At 35.5% G+C, this 20,522-nt stretch overlaps 1 protein-coding gene across 1 annotated transcript in view; it reads left to right on the forward strand.

Annotated features, from left to right (window-relative positions):
* Nucleotides 1-20,522, forward strand: part of CFAP53 (cilia and flagella associated protein 53) — a 47,727-nt gene that overhangs the window by 23,994 nt on the left and 3,211 nt on the right. The window contains exons 4-6 of the mRNA XM_051969625.1: nucleotides 6,369-6,672; nucleotides 11,646-11,864; nucleotides 17,416-17,632. Coding sequence (XP_051825585.1) covers nucleotides 6,369-6,672; nucleotides 11,646-11,864; nucleotides 17,416-17,632 — 740 coding nt within the window. The remainder of the gene's footprint in view (nucleotides 1-6,368; nucleotides 6,673-11,645; nucleotides 11,865-17,415; nucleotides 17,633-20,522) is intronic.

The following is a 20,522-nucleotide window of genomic DNA, read 5'->3' on the forward strand; positions in this document are numbered from 1 at the left end:
TAGACATAATTAATAACTTCACCCAAGAAAACGATAATAATGAGACATCATACCAAAATGTATGGGATGCAGCCAAAGCGGTAATAAGGGGAAATTTCATATCTCTAGAGGCCTATTTGTATAAAATAGAGAAAGAGAAGGTCAATGAATTGGGTTTGCAATTAAAAATGCTAGAAAAGGAACAAATTAAAAACCCCAGTCAAACACTAAACTTGAAATTCTAAAAGTAAAAGGTGAGATCAATAAAATTGAAAGTAAAAAAACTATTGAATTGATTAATAAAACTAAGAGTTGGTTCTATGAAAAAACCAACAAAATAGACAAACCCTTAGTAAATCTGATTAAAAAAAGGAAAGAGGAAAATCAAATTGTTAGTCTTAAAAATGAAAAGGGAGAACTCACTACTAACGAAGAGGAAATTAGAGCAATAATTAGGAGTTACTTTGCCCAACTTTATGCCAATAAATTCGACAACTTAAATGAAATAGAAAAATACCTCCAAAAATACAGCTTGCCCAAACTAACAGAGGAAGAAGTAAATATCCTAAACAGTCCCATCTCAGAAAAAGAAATAGAACAAACTATCAATCAACTCCCTAAGAAAAAATCCCCAGGACCAGATGGATTTACATGTGAATTCTACCAAACATTTAAAGAACAATTAACTCCAATGTTATATAAACTATTTGAAAAAATAGGGATTGAAGGAGTCCTACCAAACTCCTTTTATGACACAGATATGGTACTGATACCTAAACCAGGTAGGCTGAAAACAGAGAAAGAAAATTATAGACCAATCTCCCTAATGAATATTGATGCTAAAATCTTAAATAAAATATTAGCAAAAAGATTACAGAAAATTGTCACCAGGATAATACACTATGACCAAGTAGGATTTATACCAGGAATGCAGGGCTGGTTCAATATTAGGAAAACTATTAACATAATTGACTATATCAATAACCAAACAAACAAAAACCACATGATCATCTCAATAGATGCAGAAAAAGCATTTGATAAAATCCAACATCCATTCCTAATAAAAACACTTGAGAGCATAGGAATAAATGGACTTTTCCTTAAAATAGTCAGGAGCATATATTTAAAACCATCAGTAAGCATCATATGCAATGGGGAAAAACTGGAACCTTTCCCAGTAAGATCTGGAGTGAAGCAAGGTTGCCCACTATCACCATTATTATTTAATATCGTATTAGAAACACTAGCCTCGGCAATAAGAGTCGAGAAAGATATAAAAGGAATTAGAGTAGGCAATGAGGAAACCAAACTATCACTCTTTGCAGATGATATGATGGTATACCTAGAGAACCCCAGAGATTCTACCAAAAAGCTATTGGAAATAATTCATAATTTTAGCAAAGTAGCTGGCTACAAAATAAATCCCCATAAATCCTCAGCATTTTTATACATCACCAACAAAACCCAACAGCAAGAGATACAAAGAGAAATTCCATTCAGAATAACTGTTGATACCATAAAATATTTGGGAATCTATCTACCAAAGGAAAGTCAGGAATTATATGAGCAAAATTATAAAAAAGTCTCCACACAAATAAAGTCAGACTTAAATAATTGGAAAAATATTAAGTGCTCTTGGATCGGCCGAGCAAACATAATAAAGATGACAATACTCCCTAAACTAATCTATTTATTTAGTGCTATACCAATCAGACTTCCAAGAAAATATTTTATTGATCTAGAAAAAATAACAACAAAATTCATATGGAACAATAAAAAGTCGAGAATCTCAAGGGAATTAATGAAAAAAAAATCAAATGAAGGTGGCCTAGCTGTACCTGATCTAAAATTATATTATAAAGCAGCAGTCACCAAAACCATTTGGTATTGGCTAAGAAATAGATTAGTGGATCAGTGGAAAAGGCTAGGCTCACAAGACAGAATAGTCAACTATAGCAATCTAGTGTTTGACAAACCCAAAGCCCCTAACTTCTGGGAAAAGAATTCAATATTTGATAAAAACTGCTGGGATAATTGGAAATTAGTATGGCAGAAATTAGGCATGGACCCACACTTAACACCATATACCAAGATAAGATCAAAATGGGTCTATGACCTAGGCATAAAGAACGAGACTATAAATAAATTAGAGGAACATAGAATAGTTTATCTCTCAGACTTGTGGAGGAGAAAGAAATTTGTGACCAAAGATGAACTAGAGACCATTACTGACCACAGAATAGAAAATTTCGATTACATCAAATTAAAAAGCCTTTGTACAAATAAAACTAATGCAAACAAGATTAGAAGGGAAGCAACAAACTGGGAAAACATTTTCACAGTTAAAGGTTCTGATAAAGGCCTCATTTCCAAAATATATAGAGAACTGACTCAAATTTATAAGAAATCAAGCCATTCTCCAATTGATAAATGGTCAAAGGATATGAACAGACAATTTTCAGAGGATGAGATTGAAACTATTACCACTCATATGAAAGAGTGTTCCAAATCATTATTGATCAGAGAAATGCAAATTAAGACAACTCTGAGATACCACTACACACCTGTCAGATTGGCTAAGATGACAGGAAAAAATAATGATGAATGTTGGAGGGGATGCGGGAAAACTGGGACACTAATGCATTGTTGGTGGAGTTGTGAACGAATCCAACCATTCTGGAGAGCAATCTGGAATTATGCCCAAAAAATTATCAAAATGTGCATATCCTTTGATCCAGCAGTGTTTCTATTGGGCTTATATCCCAAAGAAATACTAAAGAAGGGAAAGGGACCTGTATGTGCCAAAATGTTTGTAGCAGCCCTGTTTGTAGTGGCTAGAAACTGGAAAATGAATGGATGCCCATCAATTGGAGAATGGCTGGGTAAATTGTGGTATATGAATGTTATGGAATATTATTGTTCTGTAAGAAATGACCAGCAGGATGAATACAGAGAGGCTTGGAGAGACCTACATGAACTGATGCTAAGTGAAATGAGCAGAACCAGGAGATCATTATACACTTCGACAACGATATTGTATGAGGACATATTTTGATGGAAGTGGATTCTTTGACAAAGAGACCTGAGTTTCAATTGATAAATGACGGACAAAAGCAGCTACACCCAAAGAAAGAACACTGGGAAACGAATGTGAACTATCTGCATTTTTGTTTCTCTTCCCGGATTATTTATACCTTCTGAATCCAATTCTCCCTACGCAACAAGAGAACTGTTCGGTTCTGCAAACATATATTGTATCTAGGATATACTGCAACATATCCAACATATAAAGGACTGCTTGCCATCTAGGGGAGGGGGTGGAGGGAGGGAGGGGAAAAAAAAATCGGAACAGAAATGAGTGTAAATATAATGTAATTATTAAATAAAAAAATTAAAAAAAAACAAAAAAAAAAAAAAAAAAAAAAAAAAAAAAAAAAAGGAATAAAATTCCTAACAGTAAAGGCTGTCTAAACATGAAATTGGTTGCCTTAGAGAGAGATGTTTGATCCCTTCTTCTTGTAGGTCTTCAGACAGGGGGTGTATGGGTGTATGAACTCTTTGGCTGGAGGAAGAGTGAGGTTCATCTGATGCTCACTCCCTTTCCCACCACCCCATCTTTCTTCCATATGTATATATTCTGCATATTACATACACTCCATTTACACATTTTAGAATATAGAATTGTGTTCCAAGCTCTCCTTTTATTTTTAGTAGGAGCTTCCAGGTCTTGTTGATCCTTATTATAGTTCCTTGATAATTGAACTCTTTTCTGGATGCTTGAGGTATGTCTTCTTTGACATGGAAGCTCTGGATTTTGACTATGATATCTTTGAGCCTTTTCCTTTTAGGATTTCTTTTTAAAAGTTATCAGTGGATTCTTTGTCCATTGGTTCTAGAGCTAGGAAATTTTTATTTATGATTTATTGAAACATATTTTCCAGACTAAAAAAATTTAAGATTTAGGGATTATGATTCGTAAATGAGTTCCCTTTGACTCATTTTCCTTATCAGTAGTTTTTTATATCAGATACCTTATATTCTATTTTTTCAGTCTTTTGGTTTTGTTCTAATATGTTTTGCTATCTCATGGAGTCATTAATTTTTGTTTGGTCTATTCTGATTTCAGTGCATCATTTACTTTGTTTTTTTTTTTTAATTTAAATTTTATTTTATTTAATAATAACTTTATGTTGACAGAATCCATGCCAGGATAATTTTTTACAACATTATCCCTTGCACTCGCTTATGTTTCGATTTTTCCCCTCCCTCCCTCCACCCCCTCCCCAAGATGGCAAGCAGTCCTATATATGTTAGATATGTTGCAGTATATCCTAGATACAATACATCTTCGCAGAACCGAACATTTCTCCTGTTGCACAGGGAGAATTGGATTCAGAAGGTAAAAATAACTCGGGAAGAAAATCAAAAATGCAAATAGTTCACATTCATTTCCCAGTGTTCCTTCTTTGGGCGTAGCTGTTTCTGTCCATCATTTATCCATTGAAACTCTGATTTATCCATTGAAACTCCGCATCATTTACTTTGTTAAGGTAATTTTTCTATTCTAAGCTATTCATTCTTCCAATTCTTATTTCCAGAGTTTTTATTTCATTCTTTTTCTTTTGCATTATTTCTTCTAGATCTTTAATACTTAGGAAAAAAACAATTTTCCTTTTCAATTTCTGCTTTCTATCGTTATTGTATTATCCTTTCCTTCTAAGTGGAATTTTTGAACATCTTTAGATCTTTAATAATTTTTTATAGTGGTCAGTGTCTTCTTCAGTTTACTCATCTTAATGAGTTCAGTTCTAGAAATGGGCCAGGGCCAGACTCCAATTGTACTTTTGGATGTGGTGGTCAGATCTGCTTGATCTTACCCTCATTCACCTGAGTTTCTGCATTGACCTCCACCTCCCAGGTATAAGTCTTCCTGCATCTTTGAGGGTCAGAGTCCTGAATCTTCAGCATCCTTTATTGTGTTCCAGGACAGAGTGCTAAAGATCTCAGAGCTCAAGAGTCTAGGTTGTACTAATCTGAACACTTGCCCTTTCCACAATGGTTGCAACTATTCCTAGGAGCATCCAACTTTTTACTATGGGTTTTGGGGTACTCTGCAGTTTGCTTAAAGAAACCCTGCATTGTTTCCTGTATTGAGTGTTCTAGAGTGTTCTCCCTTATTTCTAGTTGGTTTCTGGGTGTGCTGGGAAATTGCTAGCTTGTTTGCTGGCCCTGGTTTTGCTAGTGGGTCATTTCTTATCACCCCAGAGATTCCTGGTTGACTTTTTGTCCGGTTTGGGGGTACTTATTGAAGATCTAGCTTCAGTCTTGAAGGGACTTGACTGTACTTCTTCTTCCTAACCCAATACCTTGTATTGAAAAGGTGCTCAGAGACTTTCATGAACTGAAGCTGAGTGAAATGAGCAGAACAGGAGATCATTATATACAGCAACAGGATTGTATGATGATCAATCCTAATGGACATGGCTCTTTCAAACAGTAAGATGATTGAAGCTAGTTTCAATGACCTTGTGATGAAGAGAGCCATCTACACCCAGAGAAAGGACTGTGGGAACTGAATGTGGATCACAATATAACATTCTCACTCTTTTTGTTGTTGTTTGCTTGCATTTTATTTTCTTTCTTGTTTTCTTTTTCCTTTCTGATCTGATTTTTCTTGTGCAGCAAGGTTATTGTATAACACTAGCCCTGAAGTCAGGAGGACCTGAGTTCAAATCTGGTTTCAGGCATTTAACACTTCCTAGCTGTGTGACCCTGGGCAAGTCACTAACCCCAATCGCCTCAGCCAAAAATAAAAAAGCTAATTGTATAAATATGTATGCCTATATTGGATTTACATATATTTTTGTCATGTTTAACATATATTGGGATTACTTGCCACATAGGGGAGGGGATGGGGAAGGAAGGAAAATTGGAACACAAGGTTTTGTAAAGGTCAATGGTGAAAAATTATCCTTGCATGTGTTTTGAAAATAAAAAGCTCCAATAAAAAAGAAAAAAATAGAAAAGTTGCTCAGTAAATATTTGTTAGATTATTATAATTGAAGATTTAAGATCTTTGTTTCTTGAGGGTCATTCATTTGCTATTATCTTTAATGAGCCATCATCTATTTTTCTTCAATAACTTTTCCCTCAGAGATCTCCTTTGCTCAAATGGTTTCCCTATAGCCCTCATATTTAAATCTTCATCCTTGACTCCATAACTATTTCCCAGAATGTGGATTTTTCTGTTTAAGGTAATGACTATTGATATATTTCTTCACTGTATTTAAATATTTACCTACAATTTATAGATCATTTTTTAACTTATAGTGTCTCCTGACAAGTTGGGTTTTTTGTTTATTTGTTTTTGTTTTTTTATCACCTTCTAGGGCACAATGTGATGAGCTCCGTCTCCTCTTGTTCCAAATCCATGAGAAGAGGGTGAATGAGGAGCGGGAAATCCAAGTAGCATTTAATGAAGAACTGAGAAGACAAAAAATGCTTGAAGAAAAACTGTTTGCTGATCTTTGGGAACATGACAGATTAGCAAAGGAAAAGAGAGCAGCTGAAGAAGCCTCTGAAAAAGCAAAGAGAGATGAGCAAACACTTTTGTGTCTTAATGCCCAGATGGCTAGTATTATGGCTCAAAATCAAGAGGCCAAGCGTCTAAAGGAAGAAGAAGCTCTAATATTGGTAAATTTCTTTATATTCTCCTTGTACAATGATTGTCTTTTTCTGTACACATATATTGTATACATACAATATATATTGAGTTTTCCAAAAAATAGCCCTACTCCAGAACCTCATTGTAGTGAGAAAGAAACACGTATTCTCCAAAGCTGGACTGGTATTCAATTCTGGCAAAAATGGCCAGGTTCCATGTCTATTGTCCAATAATCATCCTGACCAAGTACAGAAAGGCCTAGCCTATTAGTTTGGCCACTAGCTGATGAAATTGTGCCATAGTGACCCATGAAATAGTTTTTAAAAATATAAAGTAATTCTGGTTCCCATATAACATCTTTTCCTTTTCTTGGTAATGTTAGGGAAGTGAAGGGAAAGGGGACAAAGGTATTAAGAATATATTTTTAGACTTTTAACAAATACTCATTTTTGGTGCACTAAAAATGTAATTTCTGTCCATTGATCAAAAAGTAGACTTACCATCAGAAGAATTAAATGTTCATATTGACATTCTTGTTATAAGTAAAGCAAGAAAACAAAGGAATTGAAGCTGAATGAAAGGACAATGAGCAGATTCTCTGCAAAGAAGCAAATAAAAGATTCTGCAGAGTTTTAACATGCCTCCAAAATCATTTCATCTTATGGGGCATGTTAATCTTGGCTTGCGACTTTTTGTTAAGCATAAGCAGACTACCATAATTTTACTTTACTTTAGTTGCAGAAGATAAAATGGAAGATAAATTCTATTAAGAGTCTTATCTTCCAGTCCAATTTAAGTCAACATATATGTCAGCATTTAATTAATTCAATGTGGAAATGCTAGTAAAAATTTCAAGTCAAATATTTTATTTGGCTGCTACAAAGTGCCAGCATTTGGAAGCAAAAACTAAAAATGGCAAAGTCATTGCTCTATATGAGCTTATATTCTACTTGAGAAAGATTAGAAAGTGAGGTTTATTAAAATATGAAAAATGCCAAAGATTTATGTCTTGTTCAGAAATGTCCCACCCATCCCCACTAAATAAATTGTTTCTAGCAGAAAGTCCAAAGATGGGCCGGATGAATATTCCAAGTACCCAACAACAATCATAATGAATGAAATCAACTTTGTTATGATATTTAGGAAATAATTGGCTAACACTGATGTAGCAATTGTCTCTGAGCAAATTGCCCACATCCAGATCTTTGAATCCCCAAATTGGAAAACAGTAAAGAAAATATATTGTTTGTTATTGCTACATCTCAAATCCAAAATGTCAATCAGTCCTTGCTAGAGATTTCCCCTATTACCCTTTTATCTCTCTTCCATCCCACATAATGGAAAATGGACAAATGTGATGATACTGACTCTAACTTTCTTTAAGAAATAACAATTGCTAATGAAAAATAGTTGCCACAATAAGGAGGCCCAAAGAACTCAGGTGGAACTTGCTCATATAGCCAATAATTGAATTCCATGCAAGGCAGACCTAAGAAAGCCAGGGATAATACCTGATTAGAGTATAACTTTATATTTAAAACATCAGAGTGAAAATAACAAAAGATGACAGGAAATATTATCCCCCTTGTCAAAAAATAATTTTTTTGAAACAATGGAAAGTAATTGAGGAGAAAATGAGTCTGCATAGAGCTGAGTGCAAATCTTTTAAAGCAAAGGGCCTTAGAGCAGATGGAACTAGAAGAGAAATCATAAATACACATGAAAAGTGATTCATCTGCTTTCTTTTTTATAGCAGTCTCTTGATATCAGCAACAATTAAGGGATAATTGCATTTGGACAGCATTGCCTGATTGATAAGTTTGCATCAGGACATGGCAGTGCATTTAGGAACACCAAGTTCAGAAGATCACTAAACTTCATTATGTGGTGATAGAAGAAATAAGTAATACAGGCATTAATTTTGAGAGTACACAGGCATCCACTTTCAAGATATGTCAAAAAAGAGATTTCAGAGGAATAGAAAAAGTCATAGACAATGGAGAAGAAATTAGTAACAATTTACCCACGAGCTTCTTTCTTATTCTATAAAATCTTTATAAAAAAGGCTTATAAACATTTTGACAGTATTTGACGAAAATATAAGTGGACAAGTTCCAATAGTCTTGTGATGAAGAGAGCCATCTGCTTCCAGAGAGAGGACCATGGGAATTGAGCATGGATCAAAACATAGCATTTTCACTCTTTTTGTTATTGTTTGCTTGTATTTTGTTTTCCTTTTCATTTTCCCCCTTTTTGATCTGATTTTTCTTGTGCAGCATATTTGCGGAAATATGTATAGAAGATTGCACATGTTTAACATATATTGGATTACTTGCCATCTAGGGGATAGGTCTGGGGAGAAGGGAGGGAAACTTGGAACACAAGGTTTTGCCGGAGTCAATGTTGAAAAATTATCCATCCACGTGTTTTGAAAATAAAAAGCTTTAATAAAAAATAAAAAGAAAAAAGAAAGAAAATATAAGTGGACAGGTAGATTTCCCAAAGGATTTTATGTAGTAGAATATATCATCTATTACACAATTGACTGAGAAGTTTAGAGAATCCCAGCTCTGGTATTTATTTTATAACTCAGGGCAAGGTCATCCTTCCCTGTCCCTATGTTGGGCCTCAATTTTCTTATCTATAACATGAGAGTATTGGACTGTGACACATATATATATAGTATGTATATGTGTCTATATTTGTATCAATAAATTATATTTGTATATATAAATGTAAACATATAAATATATGTGTACATAAATTATAAAAATAAAAATATATTTGTATTAATACACACACATATGTATATATATACATACATTCGTTCCATCAGGATTTCAGAGTTGGAAGAAACTGCTTCATCTTGAAAAGGGAGGAAAGACTTTATAGGAAAGAGTCTTTCAGTGGGTGCAAAGATGGGTAAAATCATTCCCAGATAAATTTTCTTTTCTTCTCTAAAAAAATGGATATAGGTTTTATGATGCTCCTCATTTCTTCTCAAATAAACTTCTAATCTATATGAAGAGCTAGGAAGGTGTTTCTCCTTTATGCCCAATGCTTGGAATTTTTTAGTGTGTTCCTTGACCTGTCACTGCCCAACAATTTAATAATGCTTCCTACAAACAGACCTTTTGAAGCTGCCAACAGTGTAGCCTGAATTATTCCTTTTCCCAGCTATTGGGAAATCACCTATCCTTCTCATATAAGTTTAGGTGATCCTACCTATGCATGAAGAACATGGTGAATTCCTCGACTCCCTCGTCCAACCAAATATTGATTGGAATATATAGGTGTTCAAGGAGAACTGCTGCCTCCAAGTTAGGGCTTGTCAAGCTTTGTCAGGGCCACCCAGTCACCTGTGGCTCCAAGTAGTGGTAGCATGTGCAACAGCCACATAGTAGTAAAACCATTTCAGCCGAGGGGCTAACCTGGTTGGGGCTAACCAACAGGCCTCCAACTCATTGGTAAGTTAGGGTAATATCTCCCCCAAGGATGGGAAGACTTTTCCTGGCAGAATGGGCAGGTGAGAACAGCTCCAGTGGCCGTGAAGATGGGATGTTTAGATCTTAGTGAGATGTTGGAGATGGAAGGATCCAGCTGGTCCCTCCCTGAGTGAAGCTGATGACTCCCTCATTTAAATCCAATTCCCTTAGGAAGCAAGACATTGACCCATGATGTCATTGGTCCTCTTAGAAAATAAGGACAAAGAGAGACAAGTGGTCAGAGCAGAAGCATCTCACGCTTCAGTGTGGCTGCTGTAAGCCCACAGTGCTCAGCACTTTTCAGTACTCCAATTGGGGGGAAACCGGGATGCAGATGGGAATAATAAAAAAGAGATCCAACAACAGGAGAAAAAGAGGGAAGAGTAGGTGAGACCAGTGGTGGTGTTTGTAAATGTTTGGCTTTTGATTTTGTAGTTTTAGTAGGTGTTCAATAAGGCTTATTAAAATGTCAGATTGTAATAAAGTGTGACTTGTCTATTAAATTATTAAAATAGATCCTCCACGTTCAACTGTAAAGATTTGTCCCTTTGATTATTTTGTTTTCCTTAGGGAAAGTGTGTGTGTGTGTGTGTATACATATACACACATACATATACATATATGTATATTAAATTATCAAGTATTTCTTTTTCTTCCTTCCTCCTCCATCCACTAAAAAGATGCATATGCTATATATAAGGCAAATAAATACATGTAATTACATGTGTAATGTATAATAGATACCTACTGAATATACATAATGTGGTTATATATACATATAAGTGCACATTCAATTAAGTGTTTTTATCCTTCCTTCATGCACTGACAAAAGAAATATCTATAATATATATCTAATATCTGTAGTATTTACATATGTGTGTATATATAACTCACTAAATATACATTTGTACATTATGTGTTTATTACATGTGTGTACATTATATGTTTACAAATGCTATGTATTTGTTATTGTTTAGTTGTTTTAATAACGTCTGACTTCTATGAAGTTTTTTGGCAAACATACTAGACTAGTTGGCCATTTCCTTCTGCAGTGGATTAAAGCAAATAGGAGTTAAGGGATTTGCCCCAAATCCCATAGCTAGTCTCTGAGACCAGATTTGAAGAGGTCTTTCTGACTCCAGACTTAAGGTTCTATCTATTGAGTGATCTACTAGTCTCCAACACAGAGAGTCCTTTTTTGATTTGTGTATGTGTGTGTGTGTGTGTGTGTGTGTGTGTGTGTGTAGGTATGTGTCTATATGTGTATACATGCATATATTTAATGTATATATCTTCAATTATTAAGTTTATTTTTTCCTACTTTTCTTTTGCCTCCACTCCACTGAAAACAAGAAATGCAGAATCCAGATAGCACATAAATACATTCAAGCCAAATAAATTCCCATATTATTTTCTAATTGGCTTATAATCTTTTAAAATAGAACAGTTAGCTTTCCTGAGGTGGATCGCCCTGCTTGTAGAAGACTTGTCATGATTTCATTATTATTTCGTCTTAGGAAGAAAATATAGCTCAGCTGAAACTAGATAAAGAGAGAGAGAGGCTGGAGATGAAGCAGAGGATGCAGCAGATGAGGGACATACTGCAGCAGGCCCTCCAAGACAGGAATGAACGTCTGGCTCAGGAAAGAGCTGAGGAACTCTACTTGGACAACAAGTTTTTAGAAATTGCTCGTCAAGAAACTCAAGACGAGACTGAAGAACTGAGGCAAAAGAAAGTAAGATCTTGTTTCTCTCTTGTGTCAGAAAGCTTCTGTAGAACATTTATTTCACTGTGTGTTTCTCCGTTTCAGCCTTATGCTGACATATAAAGAGATGTACAACTCTAAAGAAACTAGAATTTTTTAAAAAAGAAAGAAACGAGAATTGTGATAGGAAGTCACTGTAAATAAGCTCAAGCAGCTGCTCTGCCAAAAATCCGAGTCACAATCATTATGAACAGGAAGCAGAGTTATAGGGATATGGGCACTTCATCTGGCCCCCAAAGCCTATGTTTTGATATTTCCCTCAAATTCTAGAATCAAAGCTTGAGTTTCTGGTCATTTCACTTTCTATCACATGTTTTGTTTAAATGTAATGATTAATGAAATTATCAGTAGATAATTAAATATAATAATTCTCATGATAGCATGCACCATTTGTATTGCTGTTGAAAAATGAATTTTAAAGGTTTGAATATGGGCTAATTCATGGATACTAGTGATCAAGGCCTATATTCTTAATTTTGGGTCACCATATGTAAACACAGAAAAAACTTATGTGAGTCCAATATAAGTTAACTAGGGTTGTTTTCTTTCTTTTTTGCTGAGGCAATTGGGGTTAAATGACTTGCCCAGGGTCACCCAGCTAGAACGTGTTAAGTCTCTGAGGTGAGATTTGAACTCAAGTCTTCCTGACTTCAAGGCCAGCACTCTATTTAGCTACCCCCTTAGGATTTTTTTCTTTTGGCCTGGACCACTGATTTCTTCACTATTGATGTGGATCAACCAGATAGCTGACATTAAGAAATTAAGACGCCCTTGTAATTAAGAAGATCTGAGTTTGAGTCCTGCCTCAGACTCTTTGGCAAGTCACTTAAATTCTCAGCCTCTGTTTTCTCATCTGTACAATGGGACTTTTAACAGCACCATCTTATAGAGTTGTGAGAGTCAGTTAACTATTTTGCAAACCTTAAGGTTCCATATAAAAGTTAGCTATCACTATTGTAATTATCATTCCTAGAAAATTGCCTGACTTATTGAGAGGTTAAGTGATTTTCCCAGGGTCACGCAGTTAATGACAGAGACAGGACTTGAATTCAGGTTTTCCTGATTCCAAAAGCCAATAGTCCATCCACTAAGCCATCCTATTTCTCAAGGATATTTTAATACACACACACACACACACACACACACACACACACACACACACACACTCCTATCTCTAAAGTAATCATTCATCTTCAAGTAGAACCAAAGCAAATATTGCTATTATATTATAGACAAATCATATTAATGAAAAGAGGTTTTAGGAAACTTTCCTTGTATTCTAAATTGAATCCTGATTTTTTAAAAAAGGTACTAATTTCCTCATTTTGAGAAATTCATTGTTTCAATGGGATTGGATACATTTCTATTTTAAAAACTTACAAGTTAAACATAGTGATCATACTTAAGTTCTGAGCATGGTACCATCTCTGCCTAGCATTCCAGAAATTTGGACGCTATTGTTAGTGAAGTCACATGTGCCTCAATTTCTTCATTTATGAAAGAAAAGTAGAACTTTCCATGGCCATATCTTAAGGGTATCGTGAGAAAAAATGAAATTAGAAAGGTATTAAATTGTAAGTGCTGTTTACAAATGGTAAGATGCTGCTATCTTTATACCATACCCACATCAGGATCTTTGCTAGGAATTGTAGTCCTTGACTTTACTTTCCTATACTTGTAGCATTTTTTCCCCAGAGATTGTCCTCTGCTATTGATCCCCTGAGAACACAGGAATTTCTTCCATGTCTAGGAATCCAACAACTTGATCCTGTCTAATCTGGAAATCTTTTTTTTTTTTTTTTTTTAATGAATCCTAACAATGGGCTCAAAGAGCTGACCTGCAATTTCAAACTTCACCAACAGGAGTTGTTCAGTTCTTTCAGGTCCACTTGGGGTTTTCTTATCAGAGATATTGGAATGGTTTGCAATTTCCTTTTCCAGCTATTTTTACAGATAAAGAAACTGAGGCAAACAGGGTTAAGTGACTTGCCCAGATTCACACAATTATGAAGTATCTGAAGCCAGATTTTAACTTCCTGACTCCAGGGGCAGTGCTTTATCTACTGGGCACCTATATCTAATTTATAAAATGCTCTATCCTAAAAGATCTTTACTTTTGAGACCTGGAAAACTTAAGCAGATTTGAAATAATCCAATAATTTACTTTTAATCAAGAATAGTTGTATTAGCAGCTTTGAACATAGACATGAATTATTAAAAAACTCAGATCACCATAATTTTATTAAAATATGTAAATATGAAATTATGCTTGACAATCTGTTGATCATCTAGCAGTATATTGAGTTGAATTCTGTCCTTCAGAACATTTTCTTAACCACAGATGTTACATCATCCTATTGATCTATTTTTGATCCATTTTTAATAAAAGAGAATATTAATCTGTTTAATTTAATTGAACCAGTATTCAAATAGTTGCCCTGAAGTAATAAGGCTTTTTTGAAAATTTTCCATAAAAATATGGATGCAAGGCATTTATTAGTTCAGATATGAAAGAAATCTTTTTTATCTCATAGGAGATAATCTTGTATTGAGAGTCAAGAAACCTGTTTGTCCTGACTCTTTGTAGTCAGTCATATAACCTTGAATCTCTCTCTTTCCTTTCCAAGAAACCATTTCCTCATCTATAAAATAAAGGTGCTAGATGTGGTAGTTTCTTTTTTTAAAGTTAATTTAATTTTTAAGAATATCTATTTTTTCATTAAATACAACATGTAAAAATGCTTTAAAAAAAACACTCATTGTTTTTCTTTTAAAGTTTTGAGTTCCAAATTCTACCCCTTCCAACTTCCTGTTCCCCCTTCTCAAGACTATAAGCAATTTGATATAGATTATACTTGTACAATATACAAAAGCAAAAGAAAGAAAGTGAAAAAATAGTATGTTTCAGTCTGTACTCAGATGACATCAATCCTTTCTCTGGAGGCAAATAGCATTTTTTTCATCATGAGTCCTTTAGGATTGTCTTAGATCATCACTGTGTTGTTGAGAATAGCTAAATCAGGCATGGACCCACACTTAACACCATATACCAAGATAAGATCAAAATGGGTCCATGACCTAGGCATAAAGAACGAGATTATAAATAAATTAGAGGAACATAGAATAGTTTATCTCTCAGACTTGTGGAGGAGAAAGAAATTTGTGACCAAAGATGAACTAGAGACCATTACCGATCACAAAATAGAAAATTTTGATTATATCAAATTAAAAAGCCTTTGTACAAACAGAACGAATGCAAACAAGATTAGAAGGGAAGCAACAAACTGGGAAAACATTTTCACAGTTAAAGGTTCTGATAAAGGCCTCATTTCCAAAATATATAGAGAATTGACTCTAATTTATAAGAAATCAAGCCATTCTCCAATTGATAAATGGTCAAAGGATATGAACAGACAATTTTCAGAGGATGAAATTGAAACTATTACCACTCATATGAAAGAATGTTCCAAATCATTATTGATCAGAGAAATGCAAATTAAGACAACTCGAGATACCACTACACACCTGTCAGATTGGCTAAGATGACAGGAAAAAATAATGATGAATGTTGGAGGGGATGTGGGAAAACTGGGACACTAATGCATTGTTGGTGGAGTTGTGAACGAATCCAACCATTCTGGAGAGCAATCTGGAATTATGCCCAAAAAATTATCAAATTGTGCATACCCTTTGATCCAGCAGTGTTTCTATTGGGCTTATATCCCAAAGAAATACTAAAGAAGGGAAAGGGACCTGTATGTGCCAAAATGTTTGTAGCAGCCCTGTTTGTAGTGGCTAGAAACTGGAAAATGAATGGATGCCCATCAATTGGAGAATGGCTGGGTAAATTGTGGTATATGAATGTTATGGAATATTATTGTTCTGTAAGAAATGACCAGCAGGATGAATACAGAGAGGACTGGCGAGACTTACATGAACTGATGCTAAGTGAAATGAGCAGAACCAGGAGATCATTATACACTTCGACAACGATATTGTATGAGGACATATTTTGATGGAAGCGGATTTCTTTGACAAAGAGACCTGAGTTTCAATTGATAAATGACGGACAAAAGCAGCTACACCCAAAGAAAGAACACTGGGAAACGAATGTGAACTATCTGCATTTTTGTTTTTCTTCCCGGGTTATTTATACCTTCTGAATCCAATTCTCCCTATGCAACAAGAGAACTGTTCGGTTCTGCAAACATATATTGTATCTAGGATATACTGCAACATATCCAACATATAAAGGACTGCTTGCCATCTAGGGGAGGGGGTGGAGGGAGGGAGGGAAAAAAAAATCGGAACAGAAACGAGTGTCAATATAAAGTAATTATTAAATAAAAATTTAAAAAAAAGAGAATAGCTAAATCATTCACAATTTTTCATAATACAATAGTTCTGTTACTGTGTTTAATTTTTTCCAATGAACAAAGCTATTTTACCTCCCTCCCATTTCTTACGACCCCTGGGTAGGATGACAGAGTGGGGAGAGGGAGGGACGTAGATAAGGTTGAGGGAAACAAAGAAAAATAAATTATTTTTTTAAACAAACATGCATAGTCAAGCAAATTGAATTCTCCTATTAGCTATGTCTAAAAAAAATTCATGCCTTATTTTGTACTCTGAAGTCCCATCACCTTTCTGTTAGGAAATAGGAAGCATATTTCATCCTCCATTCTATGGAATCATAGTTGATCACTGCATTGGTCAGAACTCGTTAAATATTTTAAAGTTGTTTGTCCTTACAGTGTTATTGTTCCTGTATAAATTCATCTGTTTCTAGATTGATTTTTAAGATTCCCTCCAATAAGAAGATATGATGAGTTCAACTGGTTAGGTTATAAAGACAATATGAACTAGTAGAGGAGGGGATGACCTTACATTTTCTGGCACGTGTCTATCGTGTAGCAGTTGCTTAATCAGTGCTTGGTAGTTTGGTTGATCTAGCTTAATGGAGTTAGAATTATAGGGTTCATTACCCTACGAGTCATTCTTGGTTTGTGTTACGCCCCAAAACCTTTCCATGTTCCACCATTTCAATTGTCAAGAATCCATAAAAAAGTAGATGAATGAATGGATAAAACAACTCAGGGTGCTTGCCCCCTACAGAGTGCTCCCAACTGCCATGTTTACATATGGAGCTCTAGAGTGTAGATTTTTTGGTTCTTTTTTTTTCCCCTGAGGCAACTGGGGTTCAGTGACTTGCCCAGGGTCACACAGCTAGGAAGTGTTAAGTGTCTGAAGTCAGATTTGAACTCAGGTCCTCTTGACTTCAGGGCTGGTGCTCTATCCACTGAACCACCTAGCTGCCCCTCTAGAGTGTGTTTTACTTAACATTTCCTCTACCTAAATGTGAATAAAATGACTAAGTTTGCTATAATAAATTATATATTTCTTTCAGGAAGCCATGTGTATACACACACACATATATGTTATATATATGTTATCTGTGCAAACAAACAAAAATTGTGTCTCACTTTAAAAGTTTTTAATTCTATCTCCTTTTATTATGTAGGAAGACTTGGAGAGAGAAGGAAAACTTTATCAGGCCTATCTGAATCAGTACCGGGAACTTAAGGAACTTGATGAAGAAAGGATAGACAGAATCATAGCAGAGGAGGCCGAAAAGATAATAGCCAAGAAGGACCTGCAGGTGAAGCTTGAAAAGGATGCAAGAAAACGACTAATGGATGATGTCTTGACTACCAGACGACTGCAAGTTATAGAAAAAAGTAAGAAATCTTCACTTTATTCCTCCATAATTGATTCCTTGTTTCACATTCCACAGAAGCGATTCCAAACCTTTTCTGTCCTCAAAACTCTCATAACCTTCTCATTTCCTTTCTCTCCCGGCTAAAAACCTCTCTCCCTTCCTGAGAAAATGGAAGGGTTTCCCCATAAGCTTTCCCTTTTTCTCTTCTTTGTATCTCAAAATCTTTTGATATCTTTCCCCATCCTTCTTTTCCCCAGTGTTTAATAAGGAAGTGGACCTACCAAGCCAGCCCCTCTACATGGGCCCCAGATCCCATCTTTTCTAAGAGATCACAACCTCAGTCATCTCCTGACTCTCTCCCTACCTTTGTCATAGAGAGGGAAAGAAGAGGGGAAGAGGAAAGGAAGGAGGAAGCAGGGGGAAGAGAGAGAGACAGAGAGAGACAGACAGACAGATAGAGACACAGAGAGAGAGACAGAGAGAGAGAGAGAAGGAGAGAGGAGAAAAGGAGAGCAAAAGGAGAGACAGAGACAGACAGAGACAGAAAGAGATAGAGAGACAGAAATAGAGAGACAGAGAGAGAGAGAAAAAAAAAGAGAGAAAGAGAGGGGGGGAGAGAGACAGAGACAGAGAGAGAGAGACAGAGAGAGAGACAGAGAGAAAGAGAGAGAGAGAGAGAGAGAGAGAGAGAGAGAGAGAGAGAGAGAGAGAGAGAAGGAAAAGAAGAAGAAGGGAGACAGAGCCAGAAAGAGTCACAGAGGCAGAGACAGAGAAAGACAGACAGACACAGAGACAGAAAGACAGATACAGAGAGAAAGACACACAGAAACACAGAGAGACCTTCTCCAATCCCATCTCTGTGTCTCTATTTTCAATCTCTCCCTATCTACTTACTTTCCCTACTGCCTTCAAACCATGCTCAAGTCTCCCTCACTCTCATAAAAGCTCTGTTATAACTTATCATCCTCTCAAGATATCAGTCCTATGTCCTTTTCTCATTCAAACATCTAGAAAAACCTCTCTATACATTGTCTCCTCTTCATCTGCTCTCACTTTCCAACCAGTCTCTCGAATGCTAAATGTGATGCTCTTTCCTCAGTTTTCATTCGTCAACTTGACTGCTTTTTTTTTTTTTAACACTACTGACCACCTGCTCCTTTCTGCATTTTCCTTAGACTCCCTTTTCATTTTCCTCCCACCTGTATGGCTTCTCATTCTCTTTTGCGGGCTCATCATCTTCATTTTCTGTAATATTTGTTAAGTATCTACTATATGCTGGGCACCATGCCAGCACTTTTTTGAGCAAGCCCGAGGATAGGTGCTGTTTTGTGACTTGCTCAGGGGCACATTTCCAGTGAGTTTCTGAGATGGGATTTAAACTCGAGCCTGCCTGACTCCAGGCTTTAGCTGCCTTCTCATCCATATCTCAGCTGAGTGTGGATGCTCCTCAAGAATTTGTTAAGAGCCCTTTTCTCCCCCTGTTCTTTTTCTTTTGATGACATTATCAGTTCTTATGAATTTGTCATCTTTCTGCAGATGAGTTCCATATCATTAAATCCATCCCCAGTCTCTCCTTTTGACTTAAGTAACAATTGTTGATTTGGATCACCAGTTGCTTATTGGACATTTATAATAGGATATCCCAGAGACATTTCAAATTAAGCATATAAAAGAGAAATTATTTTCCCTCAATTCTCTCCAACTCCACTGCTTTTGCAAACTGCCCAATTTCTATAAAAAAGTATCATTCAAGTCTCCCAGTTTAGCTATAATCTTGACATTATCTGGAACTGCCTCACTTTTCCATATTTCACACATTCTAATGAGTTGCTAAATATTGCTACTTCTATTTCTACATCTCTTGAGTTTCACCTTTTGCTCTACTTATGAGGTGACCGAGTTAGCAACTTAATCACCTCTAGGCTAGATTATTTCACTGTTTTCTTTCTTTTTTTTTTTTTAATAATAGCTTTTTATTTTCAAAATATATGCAAAGATAGTGCTCAACATTCACTCTCTAAATAAAATCTTTTTCAGCTTTAAAAACTGCTGACACTATAATATCAGAGTCTTAATATCTTAGTTCATTTGGCACTAATTTACCTGCCACCAGAATCTAAATTGTTTTTGTCATTCCCCCATCTCCCTACTTCTGCTAGCCCCTATCTCATTCTCAGGAGCCCACTACCCAAATGTTGTTCTCTAGCTGCCTGGAGCTTTTTGCCTTTCCCAGGTACTTTTCTTGGACCAAATAAAAAATTCTGTTAGGTAGAGAAGGAAAAAAAAATTACACTGGACTTGATAGTAGAAGAGATCTTGATTTGAATTCTTAATCTGATATATTTGTTATGTGAATCTGTGCAAGTAACATTTGTGTCTCAGTTTCTTTATATGTGAAATAAGAATAATAATATTTGTACCATTTACATCACTGGATGGTTGTGAGAAAAGTGCTTTGTAAACTTCAAGAGCTATCTAATCATTGATTTATCATTGAAATCTCGGTAGTTCAGGGTTACATGTAGATGATTATCCAATTCATGTGCAACTATTTGTGATACTGTTTGGCATTTTCTTGACAAAAGATAGTGCTATTTCTTTCTCAAGCTTATTTTACAGATGAAGAGACTGAGGAAAACAGGGTTAAGTGACTTACCCAGAGTTACCCATCTAGTAAGTGTCTGAGGCCAGATTTAAACTCAGGAAGATGAGTCTTCCTAACTCTAGATCTGATATTCTATCCACTGGACCACCTGGCTTCCCCAATTAAATCATAAATAACATTTTTGTAGGATTAAAATATTTGCATTCATCAGTTTCAAATCTCTCTGAATTTCAGTTTCTCCATTTGTAAATTGGCAAGAACCTAAGGCAAGAAGTGTTCATCTAAAACTTGACTTTTAAATTTT

The sequence above is a fragment of the Antechinus flavipes genome, chromosome 1, assembly GCF_016432865.1.
Source record: "Antechinus flavipes isolate AdamAnt ecotype Samford, QLD, Australia chromosome 1, AdamAnt_v2, whole genome shotgun sequence".
NCBI classification, from domain to species: domain Eukaryota; kingdom Metazoa; phylum Chordata; class Mammalia; order Dasyuromorphia; family Dasyuridae; genus Antechinus; species Antechinus flavipes.